This window comes from Pleuronectes platessa, chromosome 16 (genome assembly GCF_947347685.1).
Source record: "Pleuronectes platessa chromosome 16, fPlePla1.1, whole genome shotgun sequence".
In the NCBI taxonomy this organism is placed as follows: domain Eukaryota; kingdom Metazoa; phylum Chordata; class Actinopteri; order Pleuronectiformes; family Pleuronectidae; genus Pleuronectes; species Pleuronectes platessa.
Window position 1 is genome coordinate 15,984,001 of NC_070641.1, and position 23,935 is coordinate 16,007,935.

Consider the following 23,935-nt stretch of genomic DNA (forward strand, 5'->3'; position numbering starts at 1 on the left):
GCTTTGTGTGTAGTTGTAGAGTTTTTTTGTCCCCCTTCGTGTCCCTGGTGATACAGTAAAAGCTTTGTGGTGTTGATATTTAAAGTGCGCATATTTTTCGGGGCATTTACGGCTTCATCATTTTAATTCGTGGGTCTGCTAGAAAAGTTTTACATGCTCCAATTCTCAAAATACCACAAAAATTGCCTCCAAGCAGACATTTGACAGTTTTGTCATTAGTCACCTGTTCAGAACGCATGTCAGAAATGTCACGCTCCTCAACCTGGAGGCATCTGGAGCAACGGCAACTAGAGTGTTGTCGTACCAATCGGAGCTTGAGTCGTATGTTGAAAATCAGGCTGAGACGGCCAGCAAACCAGGAGCAGTGCTTTCTGTTGGCTCCCTTTGCCGCTGACTTTGGCCTCTGTAACTTAGCAGATATTTCACATCCATAAAGGAAATGGAAAAATTGGGAATATGGGCACTTAGATGTTTTTATGTGCCTGAGAATCTGCACTTTCCACTTGTACAATTTACTACTGTAAAACATTATTTTTATGTTAAATGAGGCTTTAAAATGAAGAACCATTTCCCCCCTGACTTATGGCAATTAAATTAGATTCACACTAGCATGTCAAATGAAACAAAGCCAGTTCTTTAAATATAACGACAACGAGATGTGATGACAACATAACAACATCTTAACCCACACAGCACTGTATTGTTCAACAGGCTTTGAAGTAAATGCGTAAATCTTTCCACTTATCATGTGTGTTGAATCGACATTATGTTGTCCCGCTGTTCAGCATAAAACACTCATCATGTCCTCAACAGAAAGGTCCTGCTGGTGGTGCATTACAGGACAGTCGCAGGCCCTGGGTCAGTGTTGTGTACAGCATTACAGCCTTTGCCATCAGCACGTTGAGCTCCTAATCACCCTGTACCGGTAAAAGATGGCGAGGCGGCATCCAGTCCGTGCCCCACCACCACTGCCCTGGGGAACTCGTGAAACACTGGTTTGCTGCTGAGCCCACTGCAGACAACGGTTTAAAGCTAAAGGCTCTTACAGCAGCCACAGCGCCACGGAGGGGACGGGGATTTCATTTCATCGCCTCCCGCGTATTTTGCACACGTTTGTTATGTTTGTGCACTAACTCGTTCTGAAGTATTTCACGAACCAGCCTTTCATCACTTCCTTTTTCCTCCACCCTAGTTAGCCCTAATCCCATTTGTTATTTGGCTCGCTCCAATTTCTCGCACGTTAGTTTTACAATTTCTGACCTCTTTTTTCTTCGCTCCTTTATACATTGTAAGTTTTATACTGTTGCTCAACTTTATTATAAGTTCACTATAACTATAAAACTATAAAAACACATTTTAATAAACTGCAGTAAAATAATTGGGCCCACAGAAGTGAGTTGAGGGGAGGAGTTTTACCGGACTTCTCCTTTTACATTATTTAATTACAAGTGGAGTTTAAAGGCATGAAATGTTGTCCTGGGTTACTTTCTGATGTATCCACTACCTGCTCCTTCTTCTCCCAGCCTCTGTGTGTCCTTGTGTTTAGTGTTTGGTGTGACTGCATGTGGCATCTGTTCTGTGTGTCTCCCCGTCACACCTAAATCTGCTCTGATGGCATTATGTGTGGGCTGCTGTGAGACCTGCCCGTCTTCCCACAGCTTCTCAGCACCCGGCGGCCATAGGGTGAAAACGTATGTGTGGGAAGGGAGAGGGAGAAACCAGGAACATGCATGGTTGATTAGTGGCTGCTATAGGAACCTGAATGAGACTGAGAACTATGGCAAACAGAGAGAGGGAGAGAGGAGTGAACTCAAAGCAGAAGTTGATAACAAACATATAATACTAAAATCAAATGCTGTGCCTCAGATAAAAGGGAAATGTTGACTCTTCCCACCCACTGTCTCTTGCCACCTCTACTCATAATAAGTCAATCTGTTGCTCGTAAAGCTGTCTTCAATAGAGGAACCTTTGTATATTTATGTATATATACATATACGTGTATATTTGACCATCTTGTTGACACAATCCATCTTTGTTTAAACTCAAAGGAAATCTGCGATTTTAGTTTTTTGCGCTTGTGTTTGGCAAACAATGTAGAAAAGATGTGCATTTATGTTTATATTTGACAAAAACAGGTTTGGTTTTACGTGTTTATTTATATTTATTTATATTTATTTACAATAAAGATTCAACTTTAGAATGTCAAGCCTCGATAACATTACTTTCTTACAATAAAAAAAAAGATATTAAATCTCTATATTGGCCACTATAATATCTAATACCTAATAATGGTATCTGCATTTGCCCCCAGCTATCCAGATTGGGTCTGGCTCTATAAAGTGTGGCTCTATTAAGGAATTGGGGTTTTCACCCTAAATATAATTTTGCCTTCTCTCGCCATTTATCCGTCAGATTGGGTTAGACAGGCGGTGGTAACGAACTTTGCTTCGGGAACAGAGATAGATTTGAATAAATCTAGAGTCTCATGTCGGCTGTTCATGTTACTGAGGTGATGTAGTGGCCCTTAACGCAAAGATCTCTGTGCACTCGACTTTCAGCGATTGCAGGAGCTGTTTGTTTCACGCAGAAGAGGCAAAGACAGCGAACACACGGAGACCTCAAGAGGTCAGACCATAGTTCACTTGGAGGTTTACTGGTCTGTTGACTCTGCGCGCACTGGCACTTCTCATTAAGGAGAGAGACAGAAACAGACAGCACAGCTGTGACATTCATGCCTCAGAGCTGGACAAGCCATTGGTGCACGTTTTATTGTTGAAAGGAAAAAGAATGCCTCCTGAAACAATCCTGGTTTTCACTGAATGAGGAGGCGTAGAGCGGCTTTCTCTTATAGCAACGAGCGGTTCAGCCTTTTGAGTGTTTTAAACTGCTCACGTGTGGCTGTTGTGTCCTGCATTTGTTTTCTGGCTGGTTATCTTTTCTCTCTTGAGCTAAACGTGAGGGTTTTTTGCTTATCTCTGCTCTCAGATAAGAGAGATTGAAGAGGAGTGAGGCCTGAAGGAGAAGGGGTGAGATCGGAGGGGAAGAGGTTGGGTTGAGAGGTCGGGTGGGTGACCTCCCGTCCCTCTCTCACTCAGGGAGTCACTTAGAAGGCCGGTTTCCCATGATTGTCATTAACTTAACTTTTTTTGCATGTAGTCTTTCTCTCATTCTTCTGATCCATGTTATTATATACCCCATGCAGAATGAGGATTTGTGCGGTTTCAAACTAGAAGGCTGTTTTCACTCTGTATTCGCCTCAAGCAGCAGTTAGGTTTTTGAAAACAAAGCATTATTACATTCAGAGATTTTGCATTTTTAAATAAAGGGAAAAAGTAGATTTCATTTATTCTTTTTATTTTTATCTATATTTCATATTTTATTATTAAATTGTAATTTAAGTGTCCTAAAACATTTCTGGGGGGATCTTTTGTTTATATGCATCAAGTTGTCTTGCCACATTCTAATCATTCCAAAAAGCTGGATTGATACCTCTGCAAATAAACACCTCTGCAGACAAACCATGCACAGAGCAGACGGCACACATACCTGCAGAATCTCAACGCTGTCTGTCATGCAATTACATAAAACAATAAAACTCTTGCTATGGTTTCACACTAGAAAGGATAAACCACGTAAATCTATGCTCAACACACAAGTGTGAGAGGAATGTTCAGATCTGAATGTGCAGCCCAGTGAGAGGCATGTTTCAGCCTCCACTCATAAAAAGAACAACCCTCTCTTCTTCATTCCTCTTCCTTCATTTCCTCCATTCATTTCTTCTCTGCCCTCCTGTGCTCCCTCCTTCCTACCTCTCCGGCTCATTCTCACCCTGCAGTCTGGTATGTCAGGTATTGGGTAACAGCAGCATGCCTGTGGTTGAGTGCAGGAAGCAAAGCGACTGCAGCTTAGCTACAGTATGTTCACTATGACTGCACTGCTGGTTTGTACTATGACAGAAACTCTGCCAGAGGGATGAGAGCAGCGAAGCGGCACAGGTCACGTCAGGTCAACCTGGTGCTTGTAGACCAGTGAGTTGCATATTAAAGTTTGGTCAGCAACCGGCGACACGATATCTTTCAATTGTGTTGTGTGTTCTTTCATGTGGATACAATGCTAACGTCCGAAGCCCTTTTGCGTTCTGCCACATGACCTTCTTATGGTTAAATAGAGAAGGTTGGATAAAAACAAACACTCATGCACACCGATAACAAGCCGGTCTTCAGCTTTGACGCACAGCACTGATAATGGCAACATGGACATGTGGTAGCCTTGACATCAAGGACTGGTTAAGTAGAAGTTTATTAAACGAGAAGAAACAGCAGAGAGGGAGGTATTTGTTAATTTGTTATCGGTTTTCAATTCATTTTTGTTATTCTTTTTTTTATTTTATTTTTTATATCTTGAAACTTCCTTCTTCGAGGCCGAGGCAGCTGCAAAGATGGAGGAGCAGCAACTGGTCGTACCAGTTGCAGCCATCTACACTCTCTCTCTTGGTCTCTTTTCTGTCCAATAACTCTTCCAGATGATATAGCTCAAAGCATTCCTAGAAGGACACACATACATACACACACACACACACACACACACGCACACACATATACACACACACACACATACACAAATACACACATATGCATAACTGTTGAGATTTACTACATGTAGTTATCTTATCTCTTCTCTCTTGTCTGGCTTAGTTTCTCTCTTTTTTTCACTCTTTTATTGTAAATCTGCTCTGTCCTGTGGTTTTTATTGGTTTGCACTATACAAATCCCTGCTTCGGTCTTTAAAGCCCATGATTTATTGTGACTGTGCAGGAGCCTCTTACAGTAAAATGCAGGCTTTCCGTGCGCAGTCAGTCCAACCAGAACAAAGGGGAAAAAGTAAGGAGGCACAGGGTACGGTGCAGAAATCATTTTTAATTTACCAATCCTACAGGGTACAGTGAGGGACACAAAGTTTGCTTCGTGAATGTTAGGTTGTTGCTGATTTTCATGTCTTAACACGAACATCTTTATCAGCCAAAACTTAGTTATCACTCTGAAAACGATCTTTTTAGTGTTTCCAAATGTTTACTTTTTTCTGAGATATAAGATTGTCGTCCCACCGGAGTGGAATGTGTGCTTTTGAGATACAAGAAATAAGATCAGTGGAGGGGATCCAAGTGATAAAGTGTCGTTTTGTATGGGGACCAGAAAGAGCAAGTATGGACACAGTCGCCAGCAGCAAGGTGTGTGTGTGTGTGTGTGTGTGTGTGTGTGTGTGTGTGTGTGTGTCACAGAGAGGGGAGTCAGATCCACTGTGGCTTGGTACCAGAGACAGAGACACTGCAGCTCTGATAAACTCTGTTAACTAACTCTGATAAGGCAGAAGACACCGTGGAGTCAAAACACAAGCGAATGTTCACTGATGAATGGTTCTCTGTTGAACGCCTCAAGAATATGTATTTGTAGCTGAGCAGGAATGAGGTTCAAAGTGCTCTCTTTATTTTTATTTCTTTCACCTTACCCCTCTCTGGTCGAACCTGTCACTCATTTGCAGACTCGGACTCAGGTTTGAAAGAAAAGCAATTATTAAACCGTCATGTTTTATGTCTGTAATTTACAGTTTTTTGACGGTTCGAGCATTTCCAATAATTCTGTCTTGGCTGTCCACGAAGGAAAGTCACACACACACACACACACACACACAGTCAGTCATACACAGTAGAACTGACTGGTTTGGATCATCCAGTTTGAGGCTTCGTGTGAGGTCAGGTCAGTGCTATAATTCGAGGGAACTTCCGCCGAACGCTTGAGCAGCATTTGCCAAAGATATTTATCAATAGAAAACGTCCAACTCATGTGATATCACAGCTCGGTTATGGCGTCAGTTGTGTGTTTGCTCTTTAGCAGTCGAGTGTCTGTGCTTGGAGAGAACGCGGCCTCTTTAATCTGGCAGGTTTTTAACAGGGCGGTAAGTCGTCTGTCGAGTTTGTTCTTTGCGGTTTGCGTTCTTAAAGGTCGACTTCACTTTGTGAAGGACACATCAGCAACAGGTTGGACTTGTGGTTTTTCCACGGTAGGAAAGAAAGACCGGAGTTTACCTAAGACTGACATCACCTCCGATCTGTTCTTTATAAAAGCTGACTGAGCTCACAGTATGATCATTACTTTTAAGTTAGGCCTCTGGAATGTGGCATAATCACTGTAGAATGAAACTGCTATTTTCTAGTTTCTTCACAAACTGTAATGGGATTTATCCGGAATAATATTGGTCAAGCACTGATACAGATTTGATCAATTCAAATCTCAAATCAATAACATATTTGCCATTCGATTTTTATGGTTTTATAAATTCCGCATAAGTTTAATTTATAATTCAAGTCTGTGTGTGTGTGTGTGCTGAAGAAACAGACATTAATAATGAAAGGGGACGTCTAAATGAAAAAGCCAAGAAGCTTCCAGACCTTGCAGGGCTTGTGTCCATGTGATTTTCTTTCCTGAAATCATCTTCTGCCTCATTAGCTCAGATTCTGCTCAAGTCCTAATGCCGGCTGACAATCCATCAACTTCCAGTTGAAAACAGGTCACTGTTTCCTCACTTCCTCCTCAACATGGGTAACTCTGTCAGCCGCTTGTGCTTCCGATGCGACCGTGGCGGGAACTGGACTTCCCTCAGGTGGCCCGGGAGCAGAGAGGGCTGCCGCGGTCGTGACCCTCGCACTTTCTCTCTGTCTCCTGCGCCTCACTTCCTCTCTCCTCTGTCGTCTGAGGCGGTCGCGGCTGCTGAACGGTTCCCAGGCCTCCGCCGACAGGTCATTTAATGGTCATCTAGCCCGGGCCCTTGATGCTGAGCCCCGGGGTTAACGCGGAACGCAACTCTTCCTGGGCTCCACAGATGACGACAAGCAGCAGACTTCACAGAATGCAAACCCAGACTCGAATGCATGACATGTGAACGAAACCTGCCATGTGTATACTCATTTGCATTTTTGAAGATTTATGTTTCCTATTAGTAGCCTCACACGTTTAGTCCATATACCATGTCACCTTCACGCCCACCCACGTTCTACAACAGCCCAGCCCCCCTGCACTCACTGGTCTGCACTTCAGCCCTGAGTCTGAGGTCCCCTGCCAGTTTATGGCCAGTGTCCTGGCTGCTTTATAGCTCTGCAGTCTGGACCAGTTTACCACATTTATAGGTCTGCCTGAGTGTGCGACTCCTTATGAGCATGTGTCCTTTCGGAGATGAGTCTCTAATTTCTCTTATGCGTCTTGGACAAGTAGAAATGTGTGTAATTATCTGCTCAGCAAGTTGAAGGCCTGGTTTTTCTCTCTCTCTCTCTGTCTCTTCTTGTTAAAAATACAGATTGGGGTTTTAGTTTTTTATGTTGCCATTATGCAAAACAGCTGCACTGTCCATCATGTGGTCAGACAAATCTGTTTGTTAAGTTGTCTTGACTTGTCTATTATACTGCAAGTGGATGTTTTTCCACACATACTTGACATCTTGTGAAGCTGTGTTATGTGGCTGACGCAGTTTGGGCCGTCCTGTTGCGGTCTCGCTGTTTTCAAAGCAGAACGGGATTAACAGAGATGTGCAGCTCTGATTGGGGCTCCCCGTGTCCTGTTCAAGGTGGGAATGTTGTGTTATGGGGATTAATATCTGTGTAAAAGGGAGAGCCGTAATGGATGTAGACGCTTTTGTGTTACATGTCACGCGTTTGATTCCACAACGCCAGTATGCTATGTAACTTCACTTTCAGGAGGTGTCAATATGGCGGCCTGTTAAGTTCAGTGGGAAGCTGCAGCTGCTCTGACGACAAGTTAGACTAAGATGAAGTTTTGTTCTGTTTCTTTAGGACATAAATTATTTTACTGGTGAAGCTGTTCTTTTTTTCCTTTTGGCAGCTTTGCATCTGGTCCTATGTGGAACTCTGAGTGTGTGGGTGTCCAAGGGTTCACAGTGCAGAACTGTTGACACGGGCCGCAGTCAGTTTAATTAAATCCCGAGCATGGGTGTGTGCAGATGCGTCTGTGCCGCTATACGTACTTGTGTGTGTGGTGGTTGTCAGGGGCCAGAGGATGGGGCCCAGTGAAGTGAGGGGAGAGGGGAGAGTAGCCGCTTGGCAGCCCATCTAAGAGCCTCATCACTGGGCTTCAGACACGGCCACAGCTGGCCCCTCAACCAACAATCCTGGCTTTTCTTCCCCCTCTCAGGAACGCACCACGTCAACTCTAATTCCCTTCTAATGAACTGGCTACTGGAGGTAGCTGGGCAGGCGGGTCCAGCAAACTTATTAAACACACACACACACACTGCTCAACTGGGCAACTGTGCAGCTCGTCTCAAGAGCCTGCTGAGGGTCCTTGAACTCATCGTGACTTTATCTCCATTCTGCACGGCCACAAACAGAGATGTGTTTTAGCCTTTAAGACCGTAAATGAAGAACCTACAGGGTCCTCAATGTCTGCGTGTGGCTTTTCTTTCATTTCATTGCATTTTAAGTCTTAACAGCTTTTGTGCACAGATTTTGATAATCCTCAAAGACTTTGATTTACAATAAAAATGTGTATATTACCCTATGATTTATTGGTTGTATATAGTAGCTAGAACCTCCTGCTCAATTTGTACAATGGGAACAAAATTAATACATATATTTTTTAATCATCAGTTCTATGTTTTTATATTGATGTACATTATATTCACACAGTAGCATGTTTTAAAGATAAAAATAAAAAAGAGCAATGCCTTACTAGAAGTTTTCTGGCTATGCAGTCTTGACAATACAGCTCTGGGAAACTGATTAAATATATTTTCTTGGGATTTTTTTTATTCTTAACTCTATTATTTCAAGGCAATGCCAAAGCATGAAAGGTTCAAACAGGGTTAATGGAAATCAAGATGCTAAGCTGCAATGTTGTGCATTCTTATGCCCCAAAAACAAACTGGGAAATGAAATGAATTTGGACAGTGAAAGTCCAGTGTAAGTGCCTTGTTGTGTTCGATCACTCTGAGCTGAAGCCTGAAGGTGAAGCCGCCCTCGCTCTGACCCTGGGGTGGATCTTCTGTGGTGCGTCCTGTGGAGCTCCGATGCCGCTAAAGGCAACATTGATACACGTTTACATGGCACAAGTGGGAAGGTTTGATTGCTTTGTGAGCGAGTGAGTTTACAGAGGTGACAACGTTCATCAGCTGTGATACACTGTTTGTTTACAGTTGTCTTTTTGTGCTGGATTGTGATGCTGCGGAGTTTGAGAGGACTTCGGCTGCCAAACCATTAGTTGGTTGTTTAGTGGATCTTTTCCATGATCTGAAATTCTCACTCTAGTCTCTTTGGAGAAAATGTCTCTTTTATATTTCACATCTTCACAGAACACATCCTGGAGATGGATTTGTAGGTCCGGTGCTGTTTCATTATGAATCTCCCTGTTAATCACCATTGGATTATTCCGCACCAGTCCTCCCATTGTCGGAGAGATGTGAACACCCATCGGCCTGCAGCGCAAGTGTGCTTAAGACCATTAGCTGTGTCCAATGTCCTTATACAAGAGAAATAACGCTGAAACAGAAAGTGTGTTGTATCACATCAAACAATTACAGGAAGACGGCAGGGTTATCAAGGGAATAAACAGATAATCTGGTCATATGAACTCTCTTCATCAGATAGTGATCATGAAAATAACCAACAATAAAAAAAACATGTGCTTCAATGGTCATACTTTTGAATCAGAGAGAGATACAGCTGTTTAGTTACAGCTGTTCAACATACCAAATATTTCTACGAATTAATTTTCATGCAACAACTGATCCGTTTTAAATCTGCTGCTTATTGTGTGTTTGTGTGGGGACCGTCATATGAGGCCTTGACAAACATACCTTCATCCTATAATTTGTCCTTTAGTTTGGTTTTGAACCAAATCTCTGCTAAATGAATGATGTCCCCCCGCCTCCAAGAAGAGCCTTATAAACAAATATGTTTATGTTTAGAGTATTTAAACTAAACCTTGATACCTCGTTACAATATTTGCATGATAACAAGGGGCAAAGAACAGGGAGCAGATGTGCAATGTGCATGTTAATCATAAACACATCTGTATTGGATAAAAACTCCGGTGTTAGGCACTTGTGAGAGAACTTGTGAGGGATGGACATGGAGTTTGTGACAAGTTAGGGACATTAGACCTGATTGTAAAATTATTTTTATTGTTTATAAGTGATGCGATATCGATGACTTTTTCCAAAATATGAAAACACACATGTAACGAAGAAGAGATGGATTTTTACAGAAACAGGGGGAATCAATGTAGCACCCACATTCTTCCACATCCCCAAGTATCTTTCTGTCATTTATTAAAAGACATTATTTCACCAGGATTGTGAAGTATCGTCTCTAAATGCCCTTATACAAAATTATCCTGCTTAAACTTCACCAGATAAGACCTCGGGTGTCATTGAATTCGACGAGTCTAGTAGAAGAACATTGAGCTCATGTTTTATCAGAATGACTGGGGTGACCACTGTGATCTCTCACACTTGACTTGAGATCTGCAACAACACGTCCACTGTTTTTGCGTTGACCCACCAGTGTGATAATTCAAACATAATTATACGGACATAGAATCAGGCTGAGATCAGGAGTCGCCTCTGGCCAGTGGGCCGCCAGAGAGCGGCTGGTCCAGCTGGACGAGCTGCAGGCTGCGGAGGCAGGGAGGCTGATAAAGTGGACGGTTGGAGTTCACAGTTCTGCCGACCCTTCACCCTAAGTGATAGCACGGCAGCGCTCGCTCACTCCCACTGATTGGGATGACATAACCAGGGGACTGATAAAAAGGAGAGAGGGGGAGTGAAACTGAAATAGAGTGAGAATAATAGAATAAGTTAGCTTGTTCCCAGCTAGTTATGACTAAAAATCAAGAGAAATGGGCCTGATTGCCAGGTGACATCAGTTTTATTGATATATAATTCAGTAAAACAAAGCAACACAACATCCTCTATACAGACGAAGAAGGGCAAGAGCGCATACCTGGGCCGAGAACCAATAGCCAATCAGGCTGCACCAAATTTCACACACTCATAGATATATCAGTCTCCTAAATAAGACAGATTATCAGCTCCCTGCTCCAGATCTGTACCAAAATGTTATGAGATCTTCCCTGACCCACACCGTAAAGTTCTGTGCTAATCCGTCTGGTAGGTTTTGCCAAATCTTGCTCACAAACAAACAAAACCACGTTGCCCAAATGCACCCTCTCTCTTTCTTTTCTACTGTGTGAGCAGCTCCGACCTGACGACTGGAGCGTACTGGTCTGTCCAGTGTCTGTCTGTCACAGTCAGGCTGGCTGCTCCAGGGGCCATGAGCTCATACAAGAAAGAAAGGTCCCTTTGACTGATACTGATCTGCTCCTACAGCTGCTGGGGCTCAACTCATAACCTTATACCTCTGCAGGCTGCTTTCATTAACTCCACCTATACTCCATCTACACTGTGCATAATACACTACTGTGTCTGGAGGTACACATATGTGCTTATACATGTGTGGAAGTATGTCTTCATGTGTGTGCAGTTTTCATATTTTGTCGTGCTTGAGCATGTACAGCATTTTCCGAGTTTTTTTTTATATGAATCTGAAGGGATATTTTCGTGTGTGTGTTTTTGCCAAAACACACACACATATACTCACACATCCCTCCTGTATTTGTCTGTCATCCACATATTAATTTGTCTGCCCCTCCATCAGTCAGCTATTCCACTATCTCCTACATGATCAAACCACAACACATTCTCATAATCATAACATAGGTGGACCGACTAAGATCCACGCACACACAAACGCACACATGTGCACACGAGAGTAATATGCCAACCGTATCTGCGGGTGCTGAAGGCTGCTGTCATGGGCAGAGGGTCATTTTATGATGTGTGTTTTGGTGTGTGTGTGTGAGAGAGTCGGTGTGAGGCGATGGCAGACGAGGCAGGACGTGAGCTCTCTTCACTTTTTCTGATGTGTCTAAACTCCGAGTGGAGCCCAGGGCCAGTTGCAGACTGAAGCCAGGGGGAATGTTCCAGGAGCATCGGGCGGCTTGTTGCAGCGTGTTGGACGAGTTAGAAAAGATGTGGAGACGCCGATGGGGGCAGATAGATGATATGACACTGGGGGAACTATTCTGGCCTTTTGAGGAGTAAAATCTTTCAATCTTTTCTGTTATTCACGTATTTGTGTCTTTCCCTCTCTATTTTTCTCTCTTTCTTTTACGTACTCCATCACTCACTTTTTGTTATTATTATTTCAACACTACACATAACACACGTGTGGTTTACCCGCTAGGCACACAACGCTGAAAAAGCTTATGTCTGGATTACACACACACACTCCGTCACACACAATCACACGTCTGTTTACAGCCTCTTTCATTCATAATCAGACCATGTGACCCAGATATTCACAATAAGCTTGGTCCCAAACTTAGCACAACTATTTGCTGGAATGAGTGAGTGTTAAGCTGTACTACTAGCAGATTTATGTTTGCTTTTACATCTATGTGAGTAAAAATATGCGCTCGCATGCACGTATATGTGTTCCTGTGTGGGAAAGTGGGCCGGCGGTGAGGTGGAGCATGAATGCGATAGTAAACAGAGGCTTTTATCAGTGATAAAACTCCGCTCCTATTATGTGGCTGTTTGACTTGTTGCACGTTTACTGTGAGAAAAGCAGAGATAAGGCGGCAGAGAAATAATTGGGACCGGAGGCACAAAGAGAGCGGTGGGTGCAAGGTGGTAGTGCTGGTAAGTCGGAAAAGGGAAGACGGGCAGCGAGAGGGGTGTGGGAATGGAGGTGTTTAGGGACTCCCTGTGGACCGACTCCGACATGGGAACACACAGCCGTCCTAACGAAGTGTGGCCGCCCCTCGCTGACTTCACAGGCCTGGGACACTGGGGGAGAGGGAGGGACGTGGAAGGGAAGAGGAGGCAGGTCTGCAACAGGTCCAGTTTTCTGATAAGTCAAAGATCCTGAAGTAAAGAGGATAAACGGGAGGTCAGAGTTAGGGAAGCAGGGAAAGAGGCCTGTAAGTACTTCAAGTTTTTAATGTGATATAAACATCTCAGTGGAACAAAACATACAAAAAGATACACCGAAATTGTATTTTAGAGAACTATACACATTGCATAATAGATTGATCATTGAACCAACTCAAGAGTTTTGACCTATTTTGACATATTTGGCTCAGAAGATGCTGCTACCGGCATGTTCGCCTTTTAATGAAAAAATAAATAAGGCAGAAAAACACAACTTGTTTGTACCTTTGTAACTTTGGTTCAGGGAATCATCCACTCGTATTCTTTTCCTGCCGTATTTAGTTCATTATTTAAGGTTAAACTGAAGACCCACACCCACACACTGACTTTTGACTTTTGACTTTCGTCTTATTTTTATTCTCTTTTTTTAGAATCTCTTTTTAGTTCTTTTTATTCTTGTACTTCTCTCTGTGCTGCACTCTGTTGTAAATGGCCTTTATAAATAAACTATACTTGGGGTTGTGTGAGAAGGGGTTGAATTTTGAATTTTAGATTCTCTTATAAATAAAGTATATTTTAAGACTTTACAGTTAAAAAAGCAAACTTTAAAATCAAATTTACAAAGTACGAAATTAATTTCCACCTTGCCGGCTAGTTTATTAATATATCTCTCACCTTTGAAGTCATGAACAACACTCAATCGCTTCTCTGTCTGTTACTGCAAAACTGCTAAGAAAAAAAAATCCCTTCCCCTAATGTGACAAAAGAGTCGAATAAACATGATCCCTTACTTTGGGAGATATAAGTGAGCTGAATAAAGAATGTGAGCTATAATAACCTCAAACTTGTGGCAGACATTTTTTAGGTAATCCTGAATTTGTGTTGGTTTTGTTAAAATATGAAAAACTCTCTCACATGTGCACAGTGCAAACCCTCGCCTGTCATCAATGCATCGTCACTGAAGATACCCAAACTTAGTCTGTCATTATATTGTCATTATCCTGTCGTACTCTGTACATTACATCACTGCTCGGCCATTCCTAGTCGATGTGGTGGCAGCCGAGTGGCGTTCCCCAAGTAAAAGCAGCAGACACAAGTTGATCACTGGAACTGTATTTCCACTTCACTCAGCCTCTGAGCCTGGGATGTGAAGTGGATGGATCAGCCGTCGCCCTCTCTTCGAAGGGAAGGACAGAGCGAGTATAAATGAGAGGATGAAACGGTGAATAAGTGAGATCTGCCAGCATTGCCTGTGTTGGTTTAACTGTTTCTCCAAGCCACGATTTCTTTGGTTTGGTTTAATTACTCCAACCAATAGTATTTCCCCCCCCCCCCCCCCCCCAAATCGGGATTAAAGCTTCCTCATCCGTCAATCTTCTTACCTCAAATCCTAAGAGGAGGCATGTGATTGTGTCCAAGGTGAAGCTGAGATGTTAAGTTGTTAAGTAGATTGATCACTTTGCCGATAGACAGAAAATAAATCAACAAATATCAAGCAAAGGTTCTCTGCTCGAGTTCTCAATCTTTTAAAATGTCTTTTGTCTTACTAGGATATTTAATATCTTTAAGTTTTTTGGACTGAAAATGTCACCTAAGAAACTTGAATGAAAAAGAAGATATAAGTAAAAGCATCAATATATAAATAAAAACTTAAATAGGGGCTCTACTCTTTGTTCACAACCGTTCCCATTGACCTATTATCGTTATCGTGGCAGCTCAGAACACAACCCGTCTTTTATGACATATAGCGTCCGTGTAGCCCAGCTTGTTTCCATTGGTCCTGCTTTAGTCATGATGGAGGTTTTTCTCTATTTTTCTCTTGACGAAAATGAACAACAGATTGGTAGTTAATACAAAATAATTGTGAGTTGCACAATCAGCCTTGTATGCTGTGTTGAAGACAATTTGATCAAATATCCACATTGGGACCCACTGTTACCCTAAAGGTGAGCCAACTGCTCCCTCTCGTGGCGGCTTTGTGAAACTTCAACCTATAGACATAATCTCAATGTACTGAACCTAGTTTTAATGTCTCCTTCTCATTTCTGCCCTTCTCCCTCTCTTGTCTTTTTGCCCTCAGAACGCTGATCCCGCTGTTTGATGAAGACACTGGTTTGATCGTACTGGCCGGACTGGTAAGATTCAGATTGCTTCTCATCTTCACAAAAATTCTGTCAGGTGATATAATTAATTAGATTAAGATGTAAATGTTGCATATTTATACCTGGAGGTTTTCATAACAATAATCTAATAAAATATATTCACATAGCACCTTACTTAACAGTGTTACAAAGGGCTTTACAAGGAAGAAACGATGACAACACAGCAATGTAAATATCATTCATTTGTAAAAGCTTTCATTAAAAGAGAAGATTCCATAAGGGATTTAAAAGGACCTAGAGAATGATTTTGCACAATCTGGACAGTTATTTAATTTAAAGGTTAGCTGTCATTGCTGAAGTTTACTCCTCCTCCGTGCGGATAGCAATCTTGGAGTGAGAGGAGATGAACGGGACAGGTTCTCTGATTTATTACGTAAACGGTCACACTCCATGTGTTGGTGTCTGATTTAGTATCGCTCTGTTGTGCACAGGGAGACACGGTGATGGATTGCTTCGAAGTCTCTTCCTCGGAGCCGTTCCTCTCTCCAGGTAAGTGCAGCTCGTCTGGTACCTGTCTGCTCAGAATTAGAGTTACTCATCCTCTCCCTCCCTGCAGTGAGCCACTGCCTGTTGGATAACCCGACGCGAGGCGCTGCCGTGGTTCCCAAACTGTCGTTGGATGTGATGTCCTGTGAAGTGATGCGTGTGCTGCAGCTGACGGACGGCTGCATTGTGCCAGTCAGCTATCAAGTCCCTCGCAAGGTGAGCGCTCGGACCTGAAGCTCACGAGCCGTCCTGTTGATGTTTGCATGTTGGTTTCCAATGCAGGCTTATTTGCGTCCGTGTGTTTCTGTGCCGCTCCCCAGCGTTCGGGCCAGGAGTTTCATGACGATCTTTTCCCAGACACAGTGGGTGCTACGCCCTCCATGTCTGCAGAGGAGTGGTGGCAAGGAGGGAACAAGCAGGTAACGGTTCTCTCTTCCCACAACAAGTTTATCCAGTCTTCAAACCGTGTGGACGCCTCAAACAACGAGCTCTGTTTGTCCCCAGGTGGAGAAAGTCAGCATCAACCCCGACCGACAGCCCAAACCAAAGGCTTCAACGGTGAAACAGATGCCTGCAAAGAAGGAGGTGGTCAGTGTGGGGAGCAAAGAGGTGACAGATTTTTGTTGAATGGTTTTGCAACAGGTCTAAATCTCTACATCACAGTAGTGTTGCAGTAGTAAAAACTTGACATTGTGCTGTTCTTCAGGATCCGGCTCGTGGCTGCTCCACCTCCAGTAGTCCTCTCACTACTCCCAGCAGCAGCGCAGAGCCGTCCCGCTCTCCCTCCTCCAACTCCGGCCTCTCCTCAGGCTTCCTCCCCAGCCCCAGTGCCAACCAGAGTGCCAAGGCCATCCAGAGCCTGATGGGTATGGACTCACACATACACACACACACAATCAGCACGTGCAGTTTACAATTTAAAAGAAATGCAGGATTCTTATCTGTTTCTGCTGACACGTCAACTTCACAGTGGATGTTGCGATTCTTCGGATCCTCAGCAAAATATTTGCCAAGTTTGAAGTCGTTCGGATGAGCGGTTGTCAACTGAATTGTTTGTTTTATGTCAGATGATAAAATGGAAAAATACTCTCTCGTCCAGGGCCAACCTCCAAGTTCCGCCACATCCAGGGTGCGGTGATGCACCGGGACACGCACATCACTAACATACGTGGCCTCAACCTGACCACACCGGGCGAGTGTGACGGATTCTGTGTCAACCGCCAGCGCTTGGCAGTGCCCCTCGCCATCTCCGGGGGCCAGATCGCCATCTTTGAGGTACAGCAGCAGATGGAAACGAAATCTAAACCTATTCATCACAAGTAATGTGATTGCTCTCTCCATTTGTGGAGACAAGTTTGGGAAACGTTCTATGAAAATGTGCCGCATGTGTGAGTGTGTGATTGTGTTCCATCCCTCAGCGCTCTCAGCCTGGCCGGCAGCCGGACACAAATCTGCCCACCATCCAGAACTCTGTGAATGTGGCCGACTTCTCTTGGGACCCCTTTGACACACACAGGCTTGTTGTAGGTGAGGGAAATTAACAGTCTACCAAACTTCAATGTTAGATTGTCGCTCAGGCCGTCCCTTAATCGGAAGCTCGGTGGTTTGATTCCCGGCTCCTTCAATCGGCATGTTGAAGTGTTCTGAAGAAGACAATAATCCCCATATATCCCATTAGTGAGTGAATGGGATTCATGACTCTTTGAGAACTCCTTTATATTCAGAAGCAAATACAAACCATTCACCGCTTCCATGTATCTTGGTAAATCTTGAATGTGGTTGAACGTATATGTCTGTGTCTGTCTGTGTCTGTCTGTGACAGCTGGTGATGATGCTAAGATCCGGGTGTGGCAGGTACCACAGGGAGGACTGAAGGAGACCCTGACTGAGCCTGAACTCATCTTGCAAGGTAGGACCAGACCCAGCCTCTAGAACCACCTCTCTTTAATTCCTTCTGTCTACAACAGACTAACAAACCTGACACACAACACTTATTGCAGCAATACATCTCCAATGGGACTTTATTGATGTACAGTGAACTAACAGCTGATGTGACTCCTCATAGGCCACACAGAGAAGATTTACTCAATCAAGTGCCACCCTCTGGCCAGTGGACTCCTGGTGTCGTCATCCTACGATCTCACGGTCAGACTGTGGAACCTGGAGAGCGGAGAGCAGGTCAAAATCCTCACTGGGCACCAGGAACAGGTGGGTGACCAAGACAATGCTAGAGGCAAAAAAACAGTGCCTGCTAAGTCTTTGGTAGAACTTATTTTCACCTTGATGAGATAAATGAGGCTACTGTGTTTGGACATAATGAGGTTTACTTTCAACTCCTCTTCCTTTTCTATTTTATTTCCTTTTTCTTTCTTTCTTTTTTCTTGCTCTCTATTCTGTGTCTTGCTCAGGTTTTCAGTATGGCGTGGAGCCCAGACGGGAAGCTCCTGGCCACAGTGTGTAAAGATGGGAAAGTTCGTATCTATGATCCTCGCAAGTCCACTGCACCTGTGCAGGTACGTACAGCAGAGACATGGTGACATATCACCACAGAAAATACATAAGATTTGTGTTTTGGTGTGTATCTAAAAGATTGTGAAACAGCCGCAGCTGTAGTATTCAGCTCTGAACAGTAACTGCACATAACAAAACTCAGTTAAATATTGATGAAGTAAACTGCAGTCTCCACTTATGCACAAGCTGTAATTTAATTTATCACTCGTTAAGTGTTGTATTACTTTGGGGAAAACAACTGCAAAAGCAATAAACCTGTGTGAGTATTTAAAGTGATATGAATATGTATTGTAATGAATAACTCTAGCCAAAAGGCTTTAGTCATCTGGAATAACTGCGCTAAAATGTTGCTTAACTCTTTGAATTCATGTCTTCTTACTCTTCCATCAACGCATCTCCCACAATCACACTTTGTTTTATCTTTTTGCAGGAAGGCCCAGGTCCCGACGGCCCCAGGGGAGCTCGTATACTGTGGGTGTGCGAGGGCAAGTACCTGCTGGTGTCAGGATTTGACAGGTACTTGATATTAGCATACACTTCTCTCCAAGTGGCATTCAAAGTATATTTAATAGAGCAGCAGCGAATCCGTGAAAAGAGAGAACTTACCGTTGATCCCTCTTGTCCCTCACCTGCAGCCGCAGTGATAGACTTCTCTGCCTGTACTCCGCTGACTCCCTGTCCTCCGGAGCCTTCGCCAGCACTCAAGTAGACGTCTCCCCCTCCACGCTCATCCCCTTCTATGACCCCGACAACAGCGTGGTCATCCTCACTGGAAAGGTAAATCAAAATAAAACTAATTCAAAGTGTCACTGCGGACAAGAATTAGTGATAATTGAATGTGTTTCCTTTGTTTTCCAGGGTGATACTCGAGTGCACGTTTATGAGATCGTCACTGAAGAGCCGTACTTTATGGAATGCAGCAGTTTCATGTCTCCAGAGCCGCTGAAGGTACCGAGCTGACCTCACTCGTTTAATCATTTTTACATCCACCAGGAAGTTTGTGGTCTCAACTCTGCCTGTATTCAAGATTTTTATTAGCGAATGCACAACAATAACATTAAGCAGTCGCTGGCAGTGAAATGCTTGAGTCACAGGCTCTCTTCTAGCAATGCTCAAGTAATTACAACCTATAAAATAAATTAGAAATAGTAAAAAATAGACTAAAATAGAATATCAAAATTTAAAATAGAAATGAAGTATATATATCGAAATATATATATAAACAGCTGAAGAGAAAATAAAACAACAATAGTGCATTTATGTGCAATATGCAAAGATGTCACGGTGCTAGTTTGGTGGAATTATTGCAGTTCAGAGGAGTTTAAAAGTCTTATGGTCTGGGGGATGAAACTGTCTCTGAGCCTGGTGGTTCGGGCCCGGATGCTGCGCTACCGTCGGCCAGACGGTAGCAGGCAAAAATGTTTATGGCTGGGGTGAAAGGGGTCTTTAACAATCCGGCTGCTCTTCTTCCTGCACCGCTGGGTGTAGAGGTCCTCCATGGATGGTAGCGCCATCCTGGTGATGTGCTGGGCGGACTTCACCACCCTCTGTAAAGCCTTACGGCTCAGGGCGGTGCAGCTGCCATACCAGGCGGTGATGCAGCCAGTCAGGATGCTCTCTATGGTGCACCTGTAGAAGTTGCAGAGAATTTACAGACAGATCACCACAACACTTGGTGAAATGAAAGAACTGATTACATTTTGGTGTTGGTCCGGATCCCAGGGCTTTTTATATAACATATTTAGAGCATTTATATATTTGCATTTTATTTTATTTCTATTGATCCAAATAAAAATCCTGATCTAGAGAATTTAAACGTGGTTTCAGAAGGGGATTGTTCGGCCGTGGCAGAGTTATGGACTCTACTGAGTGCTTTTTTAGTTTTGAAATATTTTGATTCATTACTTCGTCAAACATTCATACATCTGCACACATGGACAGTCGAAGTTCATTTGTGATGATGTACGTGGTCTCTGACAGCTTCCTGTTTCCTGTCTGCAGGGCTTGGCCTTTCTCCCAAAGACGGAGTGCAGTGTGCGTGAGGTGGAGATAGCTGTAGGTCTAATGCTCACCAAGACAGCTGTAGAGCCCGTCGCCTTCAGAGTGCCGCGGGTCAAGGTGAGCCAACTGCACCGCCTAGAGGACACATGGGAATACTGCAATGGGAATAAAGTTCTCTCCTTCTTTACCATAACTGCCTCCTCTGTGTGTCCACCGTGGTTCTACAGAAAGAGTTTTTCCAGGATGATGTGTTCCCTGACACGGCAGAGTGCTGGAAACCGGCTCTGACCGCCTCCGCCTGGCTGTCCGGCTCCAACGGCAAACACAACAAGATCAGCCTGAAGCCCAAAGACATGACACCAGGTTAGGACACTGAGCTGAGAGCCTGTCCAGATGAAGGTACTTACTTCATCAGTCTACTGGACATGTCCTAGTATTTATTTTTACTTGATACTTTCTTTTTCTCAGTGAGCGAAGCCCCCAAAGAGGCTCCGGTGAGGAAATACATGCCCTCGTCTTTCTACCTGGAGGAGAAGACGGATGAACAGAAGAAAGACGAGGTGAAGATCCATGAAAATACAGTGTTGTTGTGTTTCTGCTGTATGTGTTGTGCTGTCCAGTAGATCTACCATGTCAGTCATCTTTTTATATATTAACATACTCCCGTGTAACCCAGCTGCTCAGTGCCATGGTGGCCAAGTTGGGGAACATGGACGATCCGCTGCCACAGGAGTCGTTCGAGGGGGTCGACGAGGACGAGTGGGTACGTGGACGAGACAGAGACGACTTGTATTTTTCAGTATTTCTATTGTCAATTTTTAAGTTATTGATCTTAACTAATGAGGGTGCAATAAATTTAATGACATTTGATTATGGAATAGGTTTTGTTGTGGCTGAAAATAATAATATGACATTAATGTGATTAAATTCACATAAAAATCACACAAAAAAACTAATCCAAAATATGACTTTTGTGGAAAATTGTGCTCCACAACAATGCATTCCTTTAAAGAAATATAAAAAATATAAAGTGTGGATTGGAGAACGTGTCACGTCAATATATTTAGTCCGTAGAGACCAGTGGGATCTTAAGGTTAATGTGAAATCAGTGGAAATTCTTCATCCTCCTGTGACCTCTCTGTCCTTCAGGATGACTATTGATTGGTTCAATCGTGGTGCCAACAAACGGCGCGGAGGGACCAGTCTTGTGCAGCAGTGCCACCCAGAACGCCTCAGCCTACCGCACAAAATACTGCACAATGTGAACACATCTTCAGCCAAGTCGACCAATAAAACACCTCCTGACAGGATCACTGTATGTATCACAATATCCGTTCAGGTCTGAAAAAAAAAATAATTTCACACTGTGTAGCTGTTGTTGATCATTTCAAACTTAATGAAATGTGATATGCCAATATTTGTCATCGGGGATTATTAGATATTACAAAAATCATTAATTGATTAATTTGATTTATTATAGCTTTCCAATGATTATGTAAACTGCAAAATTCAGTCACACTGTTACTGATATTTAGGAGGGGGGGGGGGTTACATGTGGGATTAATAGAAATCATGTGTCAGAAAAGCGCAAACATATTTGTGGTCAGTGCAAGGTGACTTCATAGCAATAATACTTATGCTTTACGCTACACTAGTTAACTCTCAGTAAATGAAAACCATAGACTGTAAATAAAGATGGACGCCGTGTTTCAACTTCCTTCCACTATTAAAAAAATGAGGCCAAAATATCCCAGAGAGCAACACCCCCATCTTGGGCATTTGGTGGCAGCAGGATCCAGGCGATACACAAGCTCGACCAATCACGAGTTAGTCTCAGTTATCAATCGTGACTTTTTTTATCTTCATATAATCAACAGAACTTGAAGATACATCAGTGTGATAAGAACTACATAAAGTGACAGAAATTCTCTTTGAGAAAAACAATCATTGCGACGTAGACTATTTAGTTTAATCCATGTCCCATTCATCAACATGGAGGAGGTTGGATTCAGGACCTATACTGCAGCTGACCACCAGGTGGCGTTCGAGACATTTTGGCTTCATGTCGTCCATCTTCTTATACAGTCTATGGACTACAAACAATGATATTAAAATAATTGATCGATTAATTAATAATTGCGGAGTATTTTATTCTTGCTCCTGTTTGTGTCTCTGGTAAGTGGCCATGTTTTAAGCATGATAACACATTCTCAGCCGTCGTGATATAAATAACAATGGCGCCCTCTAGTGTGAGGACACCTCCTCGTGTATCGTGTACAACCTCGTAATCTTTGTGGACATTTGCCTCCACGGTGGACCACTCGCTTGCTTCTTCTCGTCACAATGTGTCTATAAAAAAATTTAATGGTGCAAAAAAAATGGTTTAATGAGGAAATAATATGTGAGCATCTCAAAAACACCTTGTCTTCCTGTTGAGTCAGGTCACACACACACACACACAGACACACACACACACACACAGACATATTATTACTGTACCACGCTCAAGCCTTCAACAGCAAAAACCCCACAGGGGAAACAACAGGGTCCCCAGTGCTCATGTTTGACCATGAACTGGAATTTCTACGTTCACATTCACGTTTCCTTGTTAGCCAATGTTGACATAAATATGTGATACTGTATTTGTGCCAGTTGGTTTTAAGTGTTTTGCCTTCCAGAAATAGTGTTATGTTTAAGTAAGGGTTAAAGGTAAATAAAAAATTAAATGTTGTTTTGCATTGAAGCCAAACCACCTCCTTTTTTAACAGATGATTCTTTTCTCTTTTTTCTCTGGATGGTGGCGTTTTTTAATCAAATCTTTCTCTTTGGAATTCTGTTCGTTTTTCAGACTGGAGATATTCCTCTCAGAATTAGCTCTTTTTCTTATCTTAGTAGCAAGTGATCATGGTGTTTAATAAACAGTGACATTACAGTATTGATAACTTATACAGCCATAACAGCCATGGTGTTATGTCTAATCAGGGCTACAGCAATATCGTCAATAATCCAGACGGAGTTTGTTTACGACCTCTGTTGGACCGAAGTACCCCGACCAGTTCAGCCACGCGTGATCGTGCACATCATGTTGTACACGTGAACTGCAGGTGTTGTCAGTGCTTGTGCAGCGTAAACTGTGTGTGCTCGTGATATTTGGGTTGGTTAGACTTGCCTTCCATTGTGTTTCAAAAGATCTTCCTTTTTATACAGTGAGTGAAGGGGTGTTGTTGTTTTTTTTGTATCACTTGAGTAAAGGTTTGTGTTTTTTTTCCAATCTTGTCTTTCAATAAACACCTTTTGCAATCATTGCCACTTGTCTCGTCATTGGGTCACCTTAACAGACACAGTGAATGAATGCAAGAGAAAAAATAACTATCGTGCATCATGTTGTATTAACTTGTTATGTCTAATATTATATATTCTAATATTTGCTGATCGCATAACATTAAAAGAACATAAATGTACTTTTTCTCAGAATGAAATATTTTAAAGCCGATACTCTGTGTTGGTATGTAACTGAGTATATTTATTCAAGTACTTCAATTTGAACTACATTTATTAGTTACAGATTACAATTTTTATAATTGATTGAGTCTCTTTTCTTGTAAAAATGCTCAACTTTCCATGGCTCCTGCTTCTTTAACGTTTGGGTTCGCTGCTTTCCCTGTTGATTATTTAAATATTTTGTGTTTATTCTAAATAGTAAATAAAATATGGACCGGATGTCAGTTGTGGGGTAACTTTGGGCCTTATACTAAACAAATCAAGCTGTTGATCGAGAA

The 23,935-nt window shown here is 42.9% G+C and overlaps 1 protein-coding gene across 1 annotated transcript in view; it reads left to right on the forward strand.

Moving 5' to 3' along the window:
- coro7 (coronin 7) overlaps positions 1-23,461 on the forward strand; it is a 97,708-nt gene extending 74,247 nt beyond the window's left edge. Inside the window, exons 10-28 of the mRNA XM_053443541.1 lie at positions 15,077-15,131; positions 15,590-15,647; positions 15,715-15,860; positions 15,965-16,063; positions 16,149-16,253; positions 16,351-16,510; positions 16,744-16,919; positions 17,063-17,171; positions 17,467-17,553; positions 17,710-17,852; positions 18,053-18,157; positions 18,586-18,671; positions 18,791-18,932; positions 19,014-19,103; positions 20,157-20,273; positions 20,384-20,519; positions 20,625-20,716; positions 20,833-20,919; positions 21,306-23,461. Coding sequence (XP_053299516.1) covers positions 15,077-15,131; positions 15,590-15,647; positions 15,715-15,860; positions 15,965-16,063; positions 16,149-16,253; positions 16,351-16,510; positions 16,744-16,919; positions 17,063-17,171; positions 17,467-17,553; positions 17,710-17,852; positions 18,053-18,157; positions 18,586-18,671; positions 18,791-18,932; positions 19,014-19,103; positions 20,157-20,273; positions 20,384-20,519; positions 20,625-20,716; positions 20,833-20,919; positions 21,306-21,317 — 2,005 coding nt within the window. The 3' untranslated portion in view covers positions 21,318-23,461. The remainder of the gene's footprint in view (positions 1-15,076; positions 15,132-15,589; positions 15,648-15,714; positions 15,861-15,964; positions 16,064-16,148; positions 16,254-16,350; positions 16,511-16,743; positions 16,920-17,062; positions 17,172-17,466; positions 17,554-17,709; positions 17,853-18,052; positions 18,158-18,585; positions 18,672-18,790; positions 18,933-19,013; positions 19,104-20,156; positions 20,274-20,383; positions 20,520-20,624; positions 20,717-20,832; positions 20,920-21,305) is intronic.
- The last annotated feature ends 474 nt before the right edge of the window (positions 23,462-23,935 follow it).